The sequence below is a fragment of the Scomber japonicus genome, chromosome 6, assembly GCF_027409825.1.
Source record: "Scomber japonicus isolate fScoJap1 chromosome 6, fScoJap1.pri, whole genome shotgun sequence".
NCBI lineage: Eukaryota > Metazoa > Chordata > Actinopteri > Scombriformes > Scombridae > Scomber > Scomber japonicus.
Genome location: NC_070583.1, coordinates 15,868,372 through 15,887,328, shown reverse-complemented (window position 1 = coordinate 15,887,328; position 18,957 = coordinate 15,868,372). Strand labels below are relative to the sequence as shown.

At 39.1% G+C, this 18,957-nt stretch overlaps 2 protein-coding genes across 2 annotated transcripts; both read left to right on the top strand.

Annotated features, from left to right (window-relative positions):
* The first annotated feature begins 391 nt into the window (after positions 1-391).
* On the top strand, positions 392-7,224 carry ilvbl (ilvB (bacterial acetolactate synthase)-like). Its single transcript, XM_053320994.1, has 14 exons — positions 392-762; positions 1,180-1,381; positions 1,721-1,848; positions 1,968-2,218; positions 2,628-2,727; positions 2,856-2,953; positions 3,279-3,415; positions 4,134-4,268; positions 4,422-4,536; positions 4,705-4,874; positions 5,009-5,079; positions 5,177-5,248; positions 5,730-5,835; positions 5,944-7,224. Exons 1-14 carry the CDS (start codon positions 658-660, stop codon positions 6,120-6,122), a joined length of 1,869 nt encoding a protein of 622 aa, XP_053176969.1. The 5' UTR covers positions 392-657; the 3' UTR covers positions 6,123-7,224.
* A 1,824-nt stretch (positions 7,225-9,048) lies between these two features.
* On the top strand, positions 9,049-18,952 carry fam118b (family with sequence similarity 118 member B). The gene is made up of 8 exons (XM_053321126.1): positions 9,049-9,563; positions 10,116-10,205; positions 10,454-10,706; positions 14,893-15,120; positions 15,899-16,027; positions 16,162-16,459; positions 18,305-18,370; positions 18,665-18,952. Exons 2-8 carry the CDS (start codon positions 10,123-10,125, stop codon positions 18,676-18,678), a joined length of 1,071 nt encoding a protein of 356 aa, XP_053177101.1. The 5' UTR covers positions 9,049-9,563; positions 10,116-10,122; the 3' UTR covers positions 18,679-18,952.
* The last annotated feature ends 5 nt before the right edge of the window (positions 18,953-18,957 follow it).

The following is an 18,957-nucleotide window of genomic DNA, read 5'->3' as shown; positions in this document are numbered from 1 at the left end:
ACAAGATTCTCATTGGACCAAAGACTTGTCTGTCACACCTGACACACAGCCATATCAATGTCACCGACGCTTAGCAACCGGAAAATAAGTCATCTTTTGCTCCACAATAAATGCAACACGTTTGTCAGACTGATAAGCATTAACAAAAAAAAGATAGGCCAAATTTGTTTAAATTATATTCTCATGATTATAACATTTAACTTTCTATATGAATGTGTGAAAATACGAGTGCATCGTGTGCATGTCATCGAGTTACGATGTAATGTGGGCGCACTTATTTTTCGTCTGGATTTATTTTGAAAGCATCCGGAAGTCTTGTATGTACTTGTAGCTAGCTTGACCGGTAAATATATACGTTGATGTTTCTGTGTTGGCTCAGCGGTTGCGGAAGAAGCGCTCGGTCAATTCAAGCCACCTTCATGCCCTTCACAGCCTTCATTCAGTAACTTTTTTTTAAAGCTAAATTCACAGTGAATGTATGAAAAAAATACTTTTGAAATGGGCGTATAGCAGTTATTAGAGCAGCTCCACAGTTAGTTATCTTAGCCTAGCCTGAACTGGTGAGCTGCTCAACTTTACGAGTTACGATAAGGTTGTAGGTGTTAAGTGGACCTAAGTTGAGTTTTTACAATTAAAGGTTTGCTTCTGCATCCTAACATGGAGCCCTGTGGAGCCATTCTTGGATGCAGTGCGGGTATTGCGGTGGGTGGGCTTTTGTTTGCAGCCTACAAACTTGGCTTACTCTACCAGTTGTTTCACAAGGTAGGTTTTTTCTTAACTCGTACTCACCATTATCTCTTTAATGCTTTTCTACCCCTTTGTCCATATGCGTCATCTTTTAAAGCAGCATTGCACCGATAATTTATTTCAAATACATCTGCATTCTTTGTTTTCTACCTTGACAAAATGACCTGTGTCGCTGGAGGCTGGCACAGGTGAACGGTAAGCTGGCCTTCATTCATGTAAACTTTGACCGGCCTTGAGGTTTTCTAGCACAAAGGGTATCACATCAATAACCTGGATTGCACAAAGCCCAGAGGAATAGCAACACTAGATAGTGTGACAGGTGAAGGGTCATCCATTCACACTTAGTTGTTTATCTATGACAAAACATTCTTCTAGATTACAAATGTCTGTATATTTTTTCCTTTGACTTAAATTTTATCTTGCTCACTTCAGGCTGAGACGAAGAGCCCACGGCATGGTGGTGAAAGTGTCGCGGAGGTCCTCCGTGCTCACGGGATCAAGTATGTTTTCACTCTTGTTGGTGGACACATCTCACCCATCCTGGTGGCTTGCGAGAAGATGGGCATCCGCATTGTAGACACCAGACACGAGGCCACTGCTGTCTTTGCTGCTGATGCTGTGGCAAGGCTCTCAGGTGCAAATTGATCTCACATAGATGAAAAAATAATGAATTTCTAACTGTGAGTGTTATTTGAACTCATATAGGTGCAAACAATTGCAGAGAATTGGAAAACTGGGTGTATCTCTTGGTACAAGGGCTTACTTGTCAAACATGTATGAAACAGTATTAAACAGTAATAGATATAAGCTCTATTTAGGTGTGTCAGTGTATTAGCCCTGATATTGCAAATAGTCCTTGGATAATACATTTAAGATGAACTGTCTCAGTGTCTTGTACAGTTGGTCCACTGAGTCAGAGGCGAGCGTGTTTTTTGAGGCGAGTTGATGGTTATTTTGATTGTCTCTCCACTAGGCACTGTTGGTGTAGCAGCAGTGACTGCCGGCCCAGGCCTTACCAACACAGTGACAGCAGTGAAGAATGCTCAGATGGCTGAATCTCCACTACTGCTTATAGGAGGAGCTGCTGGTACACTTCTTCAGGTGCTGATTCATTTTCTGTCAACTAATCGATTAATAGCTTTAGTTATAGAATGTTTTTTATCTTAACTGTTCTCTGCTTTAACGACAAAACCTCTCCATCAACTGTGCTTGTGCTACAGGGCAGAGGAGCGCTGCAAGATATTGACCAGATGTCTCTCTTCAAGCCACTATGTAAGTTCTGTGCCTCCATAAGGACTATCAGGGAAATCGTGCCTACAGTCAGGAAGGCCCTGGCCATCGCCCAGTCTGGAACTCCTGGTCCTGTTTTCATAGAATTCCCCATTGACACACTCTACCCCTTCCACCTGGTTTCCAAAGAGTTTGCGGTTAAAAACCCTCCTAAAGGCCTGATGGGAAAAATTGTCTCATGGTATGTTATCAGTATGTCTGGTATACACTATTTTTTACTATGTGTAATAAAAATGATAACATTAAAATAAAGTCATACTTTGAGAGAATAGGTGACCAGTTGACTTCAGACAAATATAAAATTTCACTTGACATATATATAACTAAAGTCATCAATTTTATGATGTATTTGCTGAGATTTGTTACGTTGTTATAGATGAAGGAATAGCATGTGGGGCACAAGCCTAGGAAACATACCTTGTAACCTTATTATCTTAGCATCTTTGGTTCAACCTGGACATTTAATACAACAGGTTTTATGGTTCTTCTTTATTTACGCTATTTATGTCATTTTCAACTGTGAAATCCAGGCAAAAATGCAATAATACATGTAAAATGATTTGAAGTGATGGTCGAATTTTTCTCATTAGGTACCTCAATAGCCACCTCACTAACCTTTTTGCCGGAGCTTGGGAGACAAGAGATGTTTCTCCACTTCCTGTTGACATACCACAAGCCACAGATGATCAGGTAAGTCCGCTCGTAGTATTAAAGGTTTGCTGTTGAGATCTTTATGTTATAAAAGGTTTAGTCAACTACCTAGTCAGTTGTGGACAATAGAGTTTCTTTTCTTTTCTTTTTTTTGCAATACAAAATAGGTTCAAAAATGCATAGAGCTGGTGAGCCGAGCCAAGAAACCAGTTATTCTTCTGGGTAGCCAAGCAACACTACCCCCAACCCCGGCTGATGACATCAGGTAAAGGACAATGCATGCAGTGCCCACCTCCTCTCTACTTTTTTTATTCTTTCTCTAACTGTTTTTACTGTTTGGTTGTTTACTGTTGATACTGATAAAATGTAAGTGTTTAAAAATTCTCTTAATGCTTTAGTACAAAATACTTTACTTTAATACAATTCACTGCTTTTGTGCAATTGGTTTGTCTGTCAGTCTTCACATGGCATTGAAGTTTTTCCCAGTAATATAACAGCACACAAATTCTCCACTATGTAATCTGCATCTAGAGCAATTCGATTTCTTTTAGTGATGGTCATCTGATCAACAATGTTTGCCTGCATTATAGGAAGGCGTTGGAGGACCTGGGCATCCCCTGCTTCCTCGGGGGCATGTCCCGTGGATTGCTGGGTAAAGCTAGCCCCATCCACATCAGACAGAACAGACGCGATGCTCTGAAGGATGCCGACTTGGTGCTCTTAGCAGGTCAGACAAAGTCTTACAGTTCAGATTCTGTATGTTATACTTTGGCCTTTACTCTTTAGCCACTCTACTGATGGCAGTGTCAGTCTGTCCACACCTTTGTGCTGACTGAAATCTATCTACAACAATTCATCAATCCATCCTGGATTGATGAACCTCCTCCTGGCTTTATATGTAGCACCATCATCAGGTCAAATTTCACTTTCACAATTGTTGTTTTGGTTTATGCCTAAATATCAGCCACATTGGCACTTTATGTTAAACACTAATGAGTATCTTATAGCATGCTAACATACTAAACTAAGGTGGTGATGGCAAACATTATACTTTATACATTGTACACTGTTAGCATGCTGATGATAGCAGTACAGCTGCTAGCATGGCTATAGACTCTTTTTCTTGTATAATCAAACCTAAGATGACAGAAGGTAATTAACACAAGATGACAAGCATTTGTTATTTAACACATGTATGCAGTGGATAAGTTCCACTGACTTGGTATCAAATTTAAAAGTTTAATCTTAAATAAATAATTCAACAGTACTTAATTTTACAATTAATAGAATGACAGCTGCTTCATTCCTGGCTAAAAGTAACCAATACTTGTTTTATGTCTGTTGACATACAGTTAGAAGTCGAACTGTATTTCAGAGGAGCCTGTTTAGGCACAGGCAATCCAAAAGAAAAGAAATGTTGACATTATGTTACTGTGTTTTTATAGGCACTGTATGTGACTTCCGGTTGAGCTATGGCAGAGTTCTGAACAGACGTAGCAAGATCATCGCTGTCAACCGAGATAAGTCACAGCTGCTCAAAAACTCTGATATGTTCTGGAAACCAACTATAGCAATTCAAGGTATGTTCATGACATGCAGTCATTCAGGTTTACAATTACAGTAGCAATGTTTCATGCAGTGCAGTTGACTTGCACTCTTCTAGGGTTGAAAAATAGGACAAAAACATCTGTTTAACAGTTAAACTCTGAAATGTTAATATTTGCCTGTTTCAGGTGATGCTGGTTCATTCTTAGCACGGCTTGCCAAAGGCCTGAAGGGCCATCGCTGTCCAGAAGAATGGCCTCAAAGTCTCAAAGCAGGAGATACCACCAAAGAAAACACTAACAGGTAAGCAGAGCTTGGTCTCCGTTCTGTCTGTCAATACTGTACAGTCTATAGTCACAGATATTATAAAATTGTTCTTCTTCAGCAAACATAAGTTCATCAAATGCATCCATGGCAAGAAAAATATTTTTTCCCACATATATAAAAATAGTTGTTTGTTTTTCATTTCAGAGCTAAAGCTGACGAAAAGACAAACCACCACTTAAATCCCTTGAAAGTCCTCCACCTTGTGGATGAACTGATGGCAGAGGACAGCATCATTGTGGCTGATGGTGGTGATTTTGTGGGAAGTGCTGCTTACATTATGAGACCAAGAGGACCTTTGCGCTGGCTAGATCCAGGTGAGAATGTGAATAAAACACATGTTTGATACATAAAATGTGATAATTTCAGTGAACTGAATGTGAAATTATTAATAATTGAAACAAATCAGATAATTTGTTGATTCAACAAGTACTGCTCCTTGTCCCTACAGGAGCCTTTGGGACTCTTGGGGTGGGAGGAGGATTTGCTCTAGGGGCAAAACTGTGTCGGCCTGAATCTGAGGTAAAGTATTGATACAGGCTTTTCTGAAAGTGCTTTGTCTGATCATCTAACAGTTTTAACTTTTTCTAAATGAAATGCTAATTTGTGTGCTCTCCAGGTGTGGATAGTCTATGGTGACGGCTCCTTAGGATACAGTGTTGCAGAGTTTGACACATTCACTAGACACAAGGTAAAATCACTCTTACAATATTGTCATTATGTGTATGTAAGCAACTCAAGTACCCATAGCAAATGTGAGACTATCAGGATGAAAAACATACCAATAAGAAGTACAACATTTCAGAAAATCTTCTCAAACACACAACACACTAACACCAATCTAAATGTTAATCATAAAGATACACTGTTGACACTCACATACACACATGCACACATACACAATCGTTAAAAACACCTTCACTATAGATATAAAGATTTCACAGAAGTATGCTTGGAAACTTCTTATATAATGCGGTTCTTCAGAGGCTTTTGAATATAACTATGCGCACATTGGTTATGAATTGTTTATCTCTGGGAGCTGTAATGCCTAATTGCTGTACCCTGTTAAAGGCCTCAGCAAGGAATGATCCTTTATTCACTGTGGAGCATGCATGATTGTATATTTTTCTTTATTTTTGTCCAATATTCCATATCTCACTTTTATCTTCTAGACAGCAGTTATAGCCGTGGTGGGAAATGATGCATGTTGGAGTCAGATTTCCAGAGAGCAGGTTCCCATACTTGGCAGCAATGTGGCATGTGGCCTTGCATTTACAGGTATATTTTCTGCATATGAGTAGAAAATCACACTCTCTGAACAGAATTAATGTATGACATTTGGGCAGTTGTTAACTGGCAGATTGTATTTTCTGCCCCTTTTTGCAGATTATCACACAGTAGCTGATGGTTACGGTGGTAAGGGCTACCTTATAGGGCGTGAGGATGAGGACCGCCTGAGTGACATCATCAAACAGGCTCAGAAGGAGACCAAGGAGGGCAAGGCTACACTTCTCAACGTTCTGATAGGGAAGACCAACTTTAGAGAAGGCTCCATCTCTGTATAGAGCAGCTGTAACTTTCTAAAAGAGTGTATTCTTCCTTTACCCTTGGCTTCCTTCATTGACTTTTACTACCAGGGTTTATGAAGGGTTTCAAAGAAAAAACTGTTGGATACTGTGTGGAGCCCAGCCCTGACCCGACCTCTGCTAATCCTTTGTGCCCTTAAAGCCATATTTCACTTTGATAAGAGAAAATGACTTTACAGTCTACTGATCTCCCATAAGAGTTCCTCAACTGTCAGTTGTGTAGTCAAAAATCATACTAGTACTGCATTATTATGAATAAGTTATATTATTATTATTGGTAGTAGTAGTATTATTATTATCATTACCAGTTAATATATTCTATTATATTAAGTTATTTACTATTATGCAGTAAAATATAGCTCAAGATCTGCCAGCCTTGAAAGTAAAGCTTTTATTGAGCTTCATGTGACTTTCAGGTTCATGTTGTGCTAATTCAAAGCATAATTGCTGCATTTCAAGAAGGGAAAGAATGAGAATTAAGAACATTTTTGCTTTGTTTAGGGATTTTGCCTCTTCAGGAGCTCGGATTTGATTTTTGACCTTCAAACAGTCTATTATAACTAGACATTTCTTACAAATAAATCAGTGATTGAGTGAGAGTGCATTGGTTTAAATATGCTAGTATTCCTTTCTCCTGTAATAAAATGAATACAGAGCCTTTTCTTTGAGGACATGTGAAATCTTACAGCTGTAATATTGTTCATCGATTGATGATTTGGGATAAATTTGCAAATGGAAAATATTTTTGAATGACAGACAAACGGTATGCCTTTTAATGATTGATTGTATCTTCAAATACATTGATATGTGTAGATTGAAATGTGTCTGCTGATTTAGTTGTGTATTCAAATGATATTTAATATTAACATGTATGCAGTGATGTGGGCTATAAATTAAAAATGCCTATACACAATATATATTGCACTATAATTGTAACTTATTTGCTCACAGGGTGAACACATGGATCATCTCACTCCAACATATATGCTGTTTTTTTTGGTATCTTGAGGGATGTATGTCAAACTTTGGATCATGAACTGTTCATTCGGATTTATTCTCAAATAAATTGAAAGAAGATATAAATTGGCTCTTGAGTCTAAAACTGTTTTGTTGGTACATGTTTTCTTGCAAATTTACATTACATTACATTTACACAAGTTATTTATACTCTTAGTTTTCTATACTCACTGCATCCATACAAATAATTCCATCACTCTTCATAAACCTGGTTATACAGTTGCAGTATTTATAGATCAGTGTTAACCAGCTTGTGTTAATGCTACCCACATTTTCAGTTTTGGTGGAAAGCAAGTAGGACTGAACGGTCAGATTGCCAGTTAGTCTACAAAAGAGGGGACATTCCAATAACTTTTTTTCTTCATTTAGCTCAAAATGCTTTTTGTAGATGTCATCTACATTTGGATTTAAGGAAGTTGGGAAAGGAAATTGTTGTTTATTATTTCCCATATACTCCCTAATATTGCTTAATACTCCCTGCAACTTAGACCAGTTTGGCTGCAATAACTGCAATATAGAGTCCTTTTAATATTTGATAAAGTCTGGATCTTCTATTTATGTCAGTGTGGCACCACTTGTACATAATAATGCGGTAGGGCATGTACATTATGACATCTGTGATGTGCAGTGCACAATGTCAGCTGCACCTGAACTCATGGTGCAAAGGGGTCCACAGTCTCAGGGTAAATATTTTCTACACAGCTATAAGTGTTCATTCATAGTGATGAATACTATGACACAGCTGGTGTCAGCTGAGTCCATCCGTACTACCAGCAGAGTTAGACCATAACAAATATGCAGTGCATTAGCGTACATTTTAATATTTTCTTATTGTTCATTTGACTAATATACTGTCTGGGTTACATTGCTCAATGTAGAGATTAAGACAAGTCCTAGACTGAAGACAAGATTATATGAAAATATCCATTGAGAAACAATTCTAGTCTTGAACTAGATTCAATCCCTGTCTGGGAAATTGGCCCTAAAAGACTTAAATCACAAGACCTTTTTGGAACTAGGTTCATGACTTTTGCCCCGAATACTTCAAAGTGTGGTTTTCATTTTAAACAGGAGATGGCAGTCTAGTAGAAGGTTTACTGAAGTAGCCTATGCTGACGTGTTCCTCTTCAGCATAAATTATGAAGGAAATCAATGTATGGTAAAAGGAAACACAACAGCCCACTAGGAAAAAAGTGTAACAATTAACCTAAAACAGCAGCCTATTTGTGATTCAAAATGAAAACACTGTACGGTTTTATTGTCAACTATGAAAGCTATGTGTTTTATGTGTAAATGTGCATACAGGCTTTGATGAAGGGTGTGATACTAATCATTTATTACATGCTAATCATATTTACTAATTCTGTCTTCTCCAAGACAAACGGATTATTACTATTTCATAGATTTAGGAATAATGCTATATTAGAAAGTAAAACGTGCCGTTGTCTCTAAAAGGCTGGTATTTATGCAATAATTTCATGTATGCAAACATCCCAGAGGCAGTAAACTACAGTTTGTGATGCAAGCAACAGTTTGTGTCTGTTGTCCAACCACTTGCCCTTCTTTGACGTCACACGCTGCTGCTTTCAAGTGCTCATTGTAAATCTGCATTTCCTAACTTCCAGCGCATGAGTACGACTGCTCTGTTGCTTTGTAGTAAACAATAAAGGGCCGTTATGCTATTTTATTAAGCTTAGTGTAATGGCTGAATAAGACTGATAAAATATGCATGTAACAAGCAAGAAATCAGATATAGAATATAGAATAATACGTTAATTATAAAAACAGAAATGTGTAGCTTAATGCTACGCTGCAAACGATGCAAGACAGTAAATCCCCACTGGTTGTTCGTACAGCACATGAAGGCATCAAAAGATCAAGCATACATCACCGCAGGCGGCGACTTCAACAGCTCGGCAAAAACTTTAAACATCGACCGGCAATGTGTCGGACCGTAGCCGGGGGAGTCGAGAGCATTCGCGGTGTATACAATTACGCGAAGGAAAGCAGTTGGCAGCGTTTTTAGCCAAACAGACTTGTTTTCAGCGGATATATGCCGCCTTCATGACTACGTACAGCATGACAAGTAAAACAGAGGCAGTTTGGGGCTTTTAACAACCTTGGAGACAGCTAACCTTAACAGCTAAGTTAGCTTAAAGCAAAAAAAAAACAAATGAACGCTAGCTTAATGCTAGTGAGTTGTAAATTGGGTTTTTGGTTGTCGGTTATTCACTGCTGCCACAGTAACAGTGTGTTAACCTTTGCGTTTGAATTAACATCATCGAAAAGCTGAAACCCTGAACTCAAGTCGATTTTCAATTGGTTCACGTGGTTTACGTCGATACACATTCAACGACTTTCGCTGACTTCTGAAATCAGAGGGACTTCTACCTGAATATCAAGGTACGTAGTGGTAATGTTAGTTAAACGTGCTTATGAAACGTTTTATTTAACTTACTTTGTGCACTAACGCCGCTGGCTATTGTCTCATCTGAAACTAATGTTAGTTTAAAGCATGACGTTGGTTAAATACTAACGCTAACTTGGCCATGGACCGTTAACGTTAAAGTAAACAATAATAAAAGTTTCCTGCTATGTAGGAAATCATATTTATTGTATATTGTTTACATTTTAATGTCATTTAGTCTTACAGTGTTTATTGGAATCATTGTCAAACGTGTGGTTTATTGGAACAGAATGTGTCATCAGATAAGGTGTGCTGCCAAGAAATAGTTTATATATTATTTCCTGTTCCCAAAAAAGTCAGACCAGATTTACATATAAAACAGCTTCATATGTGACATGATTCCAATATAACCAGGGTGTTAAGAAGCTTTACAAAGAACAGCCAACAACAGTACAAGCATCACATTGTAATATCCAGAATTGTTACTAATGTGTTGCCCATTGTTTGTTTAAGTTGTCATCAAAGTTAGCATGTGGTCTATCTTACAGGTGCTGAATGGCCTCCGTTGTAGGAGTGAAAACTGAGAAGCGACCTGCAGCTGATTCTCAGGATGCAGACTCAAATGCAAAAAAACCCAGGTAAGTGGTAAGCTTAGGTGCTTTGGAGCCGACTGCATACTTTGGCTATTACTCATTCATCAGTTTTGTCAACAAGGTTGTGCTTCTTTTTTTTTTTGCATTCGAAATTTTTGCTGGTCCTAAATACAGGTAGGTTTTAGTTTCATACTGCATGTTTGAAAATGATTGTTTAACCTTCATGCTGTCGGAAGGATTTGGAAAGCACCATCTTTGGAACCGTCATCACTCAATCTCTGCCTGCCCCAAAGGAAACTGCTGCCCAGCCTGAAGACTAAGCGAGCCCCTGAGCTAGTCCTGGTGATTGGCACGGGGGTAAGCTCTGCAGTGGCCCCTCAGGTCCCTGCTCTGCGCTCCTGGAAAGGTCTCATCCAGGCCTTGCTTGATGCAGCAAATGACTTTGACCTACTAGAGGAGGAAGAGAGTCGACGTTTCCAGAAGCACATGCAGGAAGACAAGAATTTGGTGCATGTGGCCCATGACCTGATTCAAAAACTTTCCCCGGTAAGACTGGCTGATCCTTTTTCCTTTCCTTTCTACACCAACCAATCATACATGTACCAACATATGGCAGACAGACTGCCAGCTCATTTTCCTTTCTTCAGCTGAGGATATTTTGGTTCAACTTCCATGAATTGAGATAAGACATCTCAACCATATCTCATTAAAAGGCTGATAGAAAATGACACAAGTCTTGTTTGTGTGGCTTGTCTTAGAAATCAATTTTTTATCACTTAACTTGGAATCAGTTACACATGCAATGAGCTGGCTATTTTTCTGTTTCTCATTTGTTGTTGTTAAAAAATCACCAGTGTTTTCTTTAGGGCTCCCTGAAAAGACAACTTCATGAATGCAAGCTGGTGTTTTTTATTTTATAATCTGCCCTTGCCCTCCTTTACAACATATACACAGCATACAAACCTTCATTGAAATGGTCACTAATATATACACTTTAAATACAACAAGCTGCACATCATATGAGACTTCTGCTTTAATATAAGATACAAAACTCACCCTCACCACACACCTTGTAATGTGAACATGGCCTGAATTTGTTATTGCAAATAAGGCTTGATATTATTAAATGGAGCTTTGAATTCATTTGTGCAATCTCATCCTTAGAATTCATACATATTTATGTTGAACAAGTCCATTTTTATCACAACAAGCATTCATAATTTCTACCTGAAGTTGCATCAATGATAAAGAAAGACTGAGTTACACTATGTGACAGCACAGAGGACTGGAGCAAAAATAAATCCAACTTTTGTGATTAACAGAAAGCTATGGGGGGAACTATATGTGTCAACTCACGTGTGACGGCAAGGAAGAGAAAATAGATTCATCAAACCAGTTCTGATAAACATTGTTGTGCCTGTACTCTAAAAATGGGTCACATTGTGTGATATGGCGCATTTTGAGAATTAAAGACAATGACGACAACCAAAAGCACATTTTGTTATAATTGCAGCAGTAAAAGGTAATGCCACCCTAAAATATAACCAAATAATCAAGGCCATCACAATTACAAGGAAATCCCCGACCACATAAACATCTATAACAGGTTTCTGACTCACAGCATCGCTATCCTTGACAAGCTTTCAAAGGCGTAAGGACAATACAAAGGCACTTTTTTTTTTTAAAAAGAAAAAAAATTGCCTATTAATCAAGAAAGAAAATAGTCAATTGTGAGGGAGAAATCATGATCTTAATTGTTTTTTTTTTAAAGTACCATGCAGCTTTAAACCAACTGAAGTGTGGCAGATCAGTTAAAAAATAAAAAGGATAAAACCACATTTGGATCCATATAACTCAGGTCTCTTCCTGTTGGACTGGTCTGGTCTGGAGCAGGGCTGGCAGATGGGAGCCTTAATACCGTTTGCCTCCTGTGTTAGTCATGTCTCATCGCACCTTTGACATTGATAAAACACGCTTTGTTTCAGCCCTCAGCCTGTTGTCACAAAGGGAACAAACACTGCTTTTATGGCTTTATCCATCGTGTTTATTTCAATCCACAGTCGTGCAGCCCACTGCCGTTGGCTACAGACACTACAGGCTCTAGTGTGCTGAGGAAAAACAAGCATAGAATAATGCGAATCAGCAGCCCACCAGCCCAGATTTTCCATTCAGGGTTAAAGCACCACCCAAACACTTAGCATATAAGTTACAGTGGAAGACATACGCGTGAAGTGACTGCCCATTCACACAAAAAAAACAAAAAAACACCTGCAAATATTTCCTCCTTGCTGATAAGCACACATGTTTGCACTTGACCTGAAGTGATGCACCTAGCAGATTCACTGTCCTGCGTTCCCCCAGGGCATAGACCTAAATGGAACAGACTTCTTAATTTTGGGGTCTCCCTTAAGTGTAGACTTCCTCAGTCAGGGTTGAACCATATGTGAGAAGATCATCAAAATCTTACACAGTGTCATCCTCACTCCACTAAAGTAGAGTTTCTTTATGATGTGTATAATTGTGAGGATTTAGCGAAAACTGTGTTAGTAATGCTAATATCCAGTTAAATCCAGTAACAGTCGGCTGTGAGACTTTAACCCACTTTGTATGGAATTGTTTATCAACTGGATTATTGTGGTCTACTCTGTAGGCACGCAGTATCAGCTAATGAGGGTTAATCTGAAGTTTAAACTCAAAGGGAATGTTTTTGTTGTAAGTCCTCTCACACCTATGACCTTGGCGAAATTGAGGCTAATTACAACTTTGCTGACCAGTTTTTATTTGCTCGATTCAGACAAGATTTTTTCCCCCACACAATCATTGGAGGAAAGCCTTCATCATCTGCTGATAATCAGTGAGCTATATAGCATCCAAAGGCTTTTAAGGTAGCTTTCAACATTTAAAAAAGTCAACTGTCAATGTGAAATGAACCAGATCGTCCTGTGGATAAAGATCAAGGTGTGTCACAGACTCTTTCCAGTTGCAACAGATGTATGAAAAGTCTGCATTATATCTTTTGAGTACTAACTGTAAGTATTTACTCAATAAGGCAGTCCACAAATACCTTAAAACTTTGAGTAAAACAAATGAATGAAAGTTTAGGTTGAATATTTAAAAAGCAGAGTTGTTTACTTGCACTGCATTTGGTTATTACATAAGGTCCTCAGGCAATCCAGGGACACAGTGGTCAGGATGGGTGCTGTAGACACTAGATGTGGATAATGAGCTTCTTCCTGTGGAAAGGACTCCCGCTGTTTAGCCCATTAGAGCTGTAATCTCTGGAAGTCAGAGCATTTCCCAGCAGTAGGATCACCTTGGTCACTACAGCTCTGCGCTACCCTTTGCTATTCTTAGCTGCTCAATTCTACCTGCTTTTTTTTTTCTCTTTTCACAACAGGCTCCACCAGGTAAGGGTGAGATTTAGACGGTGTAGTCACAGACCGTAATCTCATGGCAGAATCAGGTGTAAGGGGGTTGCTACTTGAAGAGCTCTGGACAGGGTCAGAGTAGAGACATAGGAAAGTTGCCATTGAGCAGATGTTTTGAGAAATGGTAATTTTCATTTCTGAAGCACAACTGACAAAGTTTGTAGTTTTTTAATTTGGGCACTTTGGGTGTCTAAGAGGAAGGCTTAAAAACTATTGAGTTGGTGGTCATGTTTGTGCGACGGTTCCACTCTTCTTCTAAGTTCACTGAAGAAAAAATATCAATATTCAGCTGTTTCTCAGACTGAGCTCAAATGCACATTTATTTTAAGACTCTTGATGCAACATGGTGAAGTCACATGGTATGATAAGTGAGTCTACTCAGCTCAATCCCATTAAAGAGCTGCTTGTTGTGGCTGTGTGAAAGTATACTTGACAACACAGGGTAGTTTGACAATGGCCATGAAATGTGCACCATGAAATACTCAATACAAGTAAAGCAAGCTTTTTACAGTTAATGTGTGAATGTTAAGCATCGATAGAGTCAGGGGTTCATTTCCCAGCAGGGCCATTCACACTAAAAATAAGCTAACGTCACAGTGAAGTTTTGATAAAATTAGGAATATTCTATCATATTCACACTGACTCAGTATTATATCGTAATTATTATTCCCTTCACACTTGATTGTGGCCGGTCAGTCTTCAGTCAGTACACTGTATTTTTAGCTCTAAAACACTATAAATTTGTATCTATATTTAAAACTTTGCAGAGTGCAGATGTTGTTTCACTATAATTTGAGCAGTCATGGTTTTGGGAAGGGTTTAGGGTTTAGACTGGAAAGCTCTCTCCCATTACTACAATAGTAAAAATCATCACAATCCTGTGTACTTGTTCAGTAGTCTAATTCTAATATTTTAATTTTATTATGTGAATTTAACTTCCTTTGGAGAACTATATCACATTTCACTGCACTTCCCCTCCCAGCTGTTGCCATAGTGCAATCAGTATTTTTAAAGGTGCTTAGCTGAAGACTGAATATCAATTATCAGTAGCAGGTAGTGTAGAGACAATGGTATGGCTTTCTGTCTGCAGTACATTGTGCACCGTAAGAAGTCTCATTGTCACTGTACTGTGATTTTCATAATGTTCTATAGAACTCAATTATTTTTCAAGGTCTTTATAAAGACGTCCAAAGTATTTGTGATGAACTATAATTGCTTTTAACTACAATGTATCTACAGCTGTGGTTGTGATTATTAAATATATCATTATTTCAATCCCTGCCTGTTGTTTTTTTTTCTTACAGAGAACAGGCAATGTGCGATCCACATTCTTCAAGGACTGTCTATACGAGGTGTTTGACGATTTGGAGTGTAAGATGGAGCATGCAGGGAAACATCTACTGCGCTCGGTGCTGCAATTAATGGAGAGTGGCGCACTGGTCCTCACCACTAACTTTGACAACTTACTGGAGATCTATGCAGCTCACCAAGGCACCAAGCTGGAGTCTTTGGATCTGACAGATGAGAAGAAGGTAAATAACGCTCAGATGATGTTATGGCATTGATTGATTTGTCCTGTCACAGCAGATATAGTCAGCTTTTGGAAATGAGTACAAAGGTCACTAAACTTAAGCAAGCACTGTATGTTAGGACAGACTCAGATGGATTTAAAACCCTGATAAATAATGAGTTGAAGTGTCATTTCACAAATGATCTTATCTCACATCGCAAACACACTTCCAACATGGCTCTCAATTTTTTGAAAATCAGGGTCCTCACTCTGTGAGATTTACATCTATGACATTTTCTTTAAGTGAAGTTTGTCATCAGCTAGTTCTGGAGAAAAATAGATAATGCTTTGACCTGAAAGAGCATTTTGTCTCTGACAGGTGGAGGAAGGTTAAAGTTCTAGTCATTAGCCTGCTGGTGTCAAATTTTATAGATTGAACAATATTTGCTTTTGGTTTGAGACTGGAGTGAGGAGGAAGCCTGTGTTTTCCCAGTAAACATAGCTTTGTTTCACTTCTAACTCGTTTCTCAACAAAAATGTCAGAGCTCCAATCGTGACATTTATGACCCCGTTAATACAATGGTGGTTTTGTAATCTGTTAAATACGACACACATTTGCTAGAAAGGGTGAGAGTTTTCTGAGAGACTTGTGGCTTTGCCTCTCAGTCCTGGTATTTATACCTTGTCTCCATCAGGGCTAATATCCTCTCACTGCTGTTCAGTGATTTTACTCCCTGCCCAGTCAGAACAGGATTGAGTGCAATGGACTGTGAAGTGTGTGTGTGTCTGTGTGTGTTTAGGTTTTGGAGTGGGCTCAGGAGAAACGGAGGTTAAGTGTTCTCCATATCCACGGTGTTTACACCAACCCCAGTGGTATCGTACTGCACCCTGCTGGCTACCAGAATGTACTGAGGAACACTGAGGTTATGGTGAGTGCTGAAATTGTTCACTACTATCTCTCTTTTTTTTTAGAAAGTTCACATCTATGCTAAATGTATAAATGTGTGGTTGTTAATGTAGTTGAAATGGTGGTAATAACATATATTACGGCTGGATTCCACAGCGTGAGATCCAGAAGCTGTATGAGACCAAATCATTTGTGTTCCTCGGCTGCGGGCGCACAGTAGATGACACAACCTTCCAGGCTTTGTTCTTGGAGGCGGTCAAGCACAAGTCGGACCTGGAACACTTTATGCTTGTGCGGCGCGAGGATGTGGGTGAGTTCAAGAAGCTACGCGACAACATGCTGGACAAAGGCATCAAAGTCATCTCCTATGGAGACGAATATGGCGACCTGCCCGAGTACTTCGAGAGGCTTGCCAATGAGATCTGCAATCGTGATGTATCAACCAACGGCTGGGGTAAGAAGGATAAAAGCCTATTGCAATTAATTTATGCTTGTAGTCAGTAAGTTAATTCTGTGTTAAATAGGGGTGTAACGGTATTTGTATTCGTCCCGAACGGTCACATAAGACGGCATCACCCTGACATATCTGTCACTGGTGCAACAACTTATCCCCGCTGCTTTTAAGCCACCTCTTGACATTAACACTGACAGGGCCAAAAACATTACAGAAACAATTGGCATATACATATCAACATCTATGCGCCCATATGCCGTAGTAGAGGAGCCCGGCTTCAAGTATTTATTAAAGGTGCTTGAGCCACGCTACAGTGTCCCACCCCGTGCGCACATCAGCCAGTCTGTGGTCCCTGCCATTTACAAGCGTGCACGAGCAGTGGTGGAGCATGAGCTGTCTACTGCACAAGCTGTTGCACTCACAACTGATGGGTGGACCTCCCATTTTTTTATTTTGCCGTCAATTGGTGTCTGTTCAAAATAAATGTTTTTTCCCGTTGTGCCGAACTGTGACCCCCCTACCGAGGTACGTACCGTTACACCCCTAATGTTAAAGGGGCATGCTGCTGATTTTACACATATATTTTATATAGTCTTTGAAATCAGCTGTGGGTTTTTTTGTTGTGTGTGTGTTTGTTTGTTTTTTGTTTTTTAAATGGTCTTTTGTGAGTCCCCAAACTTACCAGTGGTCTCATTTATAACTGTTGTATACACACAAAACAGGGCCTAAAAAGGCAAACGCCACATTTCCACACAAAAGATGTGATGTATAAAAACTAATTTGACAGGAGAATGTGGGCATGTGTACGTAAACTCTGACCCGTGTGTGTCAACATTGTGAAGACAGGAGAAATTAGTGACACAGTGGTGAGGTGTTGAATTAAAGCCAGATTGTTTAATGATTCCTCTCACACACTATCAAATCTCTCAAAGGTCTGCTGCAGAGTCTCCGGTAAGAACCAGAGATGACTGACTTAAAATTCCACAGCAATGTTTGGTGTATATGGTTGTTTTGGGTTATACACATAACCTCAAAAACCAAAAACAGGGACATTTTATTTTTTGGCAAACAGCATTTTAGGCTTTTGTGCACACGTACACTTTTAGTATGGATCCTATGCACTGTTTTATAAATGAGACTCTAGAAGTGTAATGGAAATATTTTGGTGCCTCTGGGTCTGGAAGTAAAAGTCATGTATTTGTCCTATAGACAGTGTCATGTGACTCACAGTTGAAGCACTTCTGCTGCTTGGATGAGGCCATGAAATTCTTCCAGTTCAGTCGTCAAATAAAGATTAACTACTACATTAGACAAAAATATCCTGTTCCTTGACAAAAAGTCACATAAAAAGTTTAGGTGATAATTACATATGATGAGATGCAAGATGGTGGAGCGAATGTGACATAACTTTTTGGGACTTACAGTATTTTGAGCAGTTTGCTATTCTTAGCAACAACACGTGATTAAAATTGGGGGTTATGATATAAACCTATATGATTGTTCCATCATTCAGTGAGTCCGGTGTTTCTACCTTAAGTACTGAGGATATCATTTAAAGACTCATTTAAAAGAGATACAGGAACAAAATGGCACTTTCCACTTAACAACCCTGCAGCAGTCTCCAGTCAAGAGATAGTCTGATGTAACAGTTCTTTGATTGTTTTAAACCTGCTTTGGGCACCAGTGCAGTGTACTTATTTTAACTTTAGTGTCTGAAAACTTGAGCAACAAAATCTGAAAAGGTGAGATTGTCTAACATTTCAGTTCAACTCTTCCCTCTGATGAGGAGTTCAGACAGTGAGCTGCCTGCATTCTATAATTGTCTGTCTTTGTCTTTATTTCCAGGGTCTCCCGCAAAAAACGGGGAGGAAGTGCAGAATGGCTTTAACACACAGAAAAGCCTCCTTCAAGGTTAGGACTGAATGCTTCTCTTTGACATCAGGCAGTGGCCATTTGGCAAGAGACGTTTCCAGAATAACACAATACAGCCCTGTCTTAGACAGTTTCTCACTGCATGCTGGTAGATAGAAAATCAAAGTCTGTTCTTGATTTTCAGTTTGAAAAGACCTGCTGATATTCCTGTACACAAAGATACAACTGTCTTTGTGGTATTGCATGCATGAGAGTCAGTGGCAACGTTTTCAGTTGATGCGCTTTGTTTTTCAACTGCTCAACTCAAGTTCCTTCCTTCTCTTTTTGCCCCAGACTATCATTCTTGACAGGCACTCAGTCGGGATCAGTATCAGACATTTTCCTTCACAGCTCCAACAAGAGATCAGTCTACTTCGAGTAGTACTTGAGTCTGAGTTCATTCTATGGATTTAGGAATCCATGGGACATGGGAGACCTAAACGCTGTTGTCAGTATTTTCCAGATGTTTATTTTTTCCTTTATTAGTTCTTGTTTAAAAGGGAAAGGAAAAATTGAACATGACTGTTTAAAACCAAGATTCAACCTCAAAGCCCCCCCCCCCCCACTGTACTGTACTTAAATGTTGC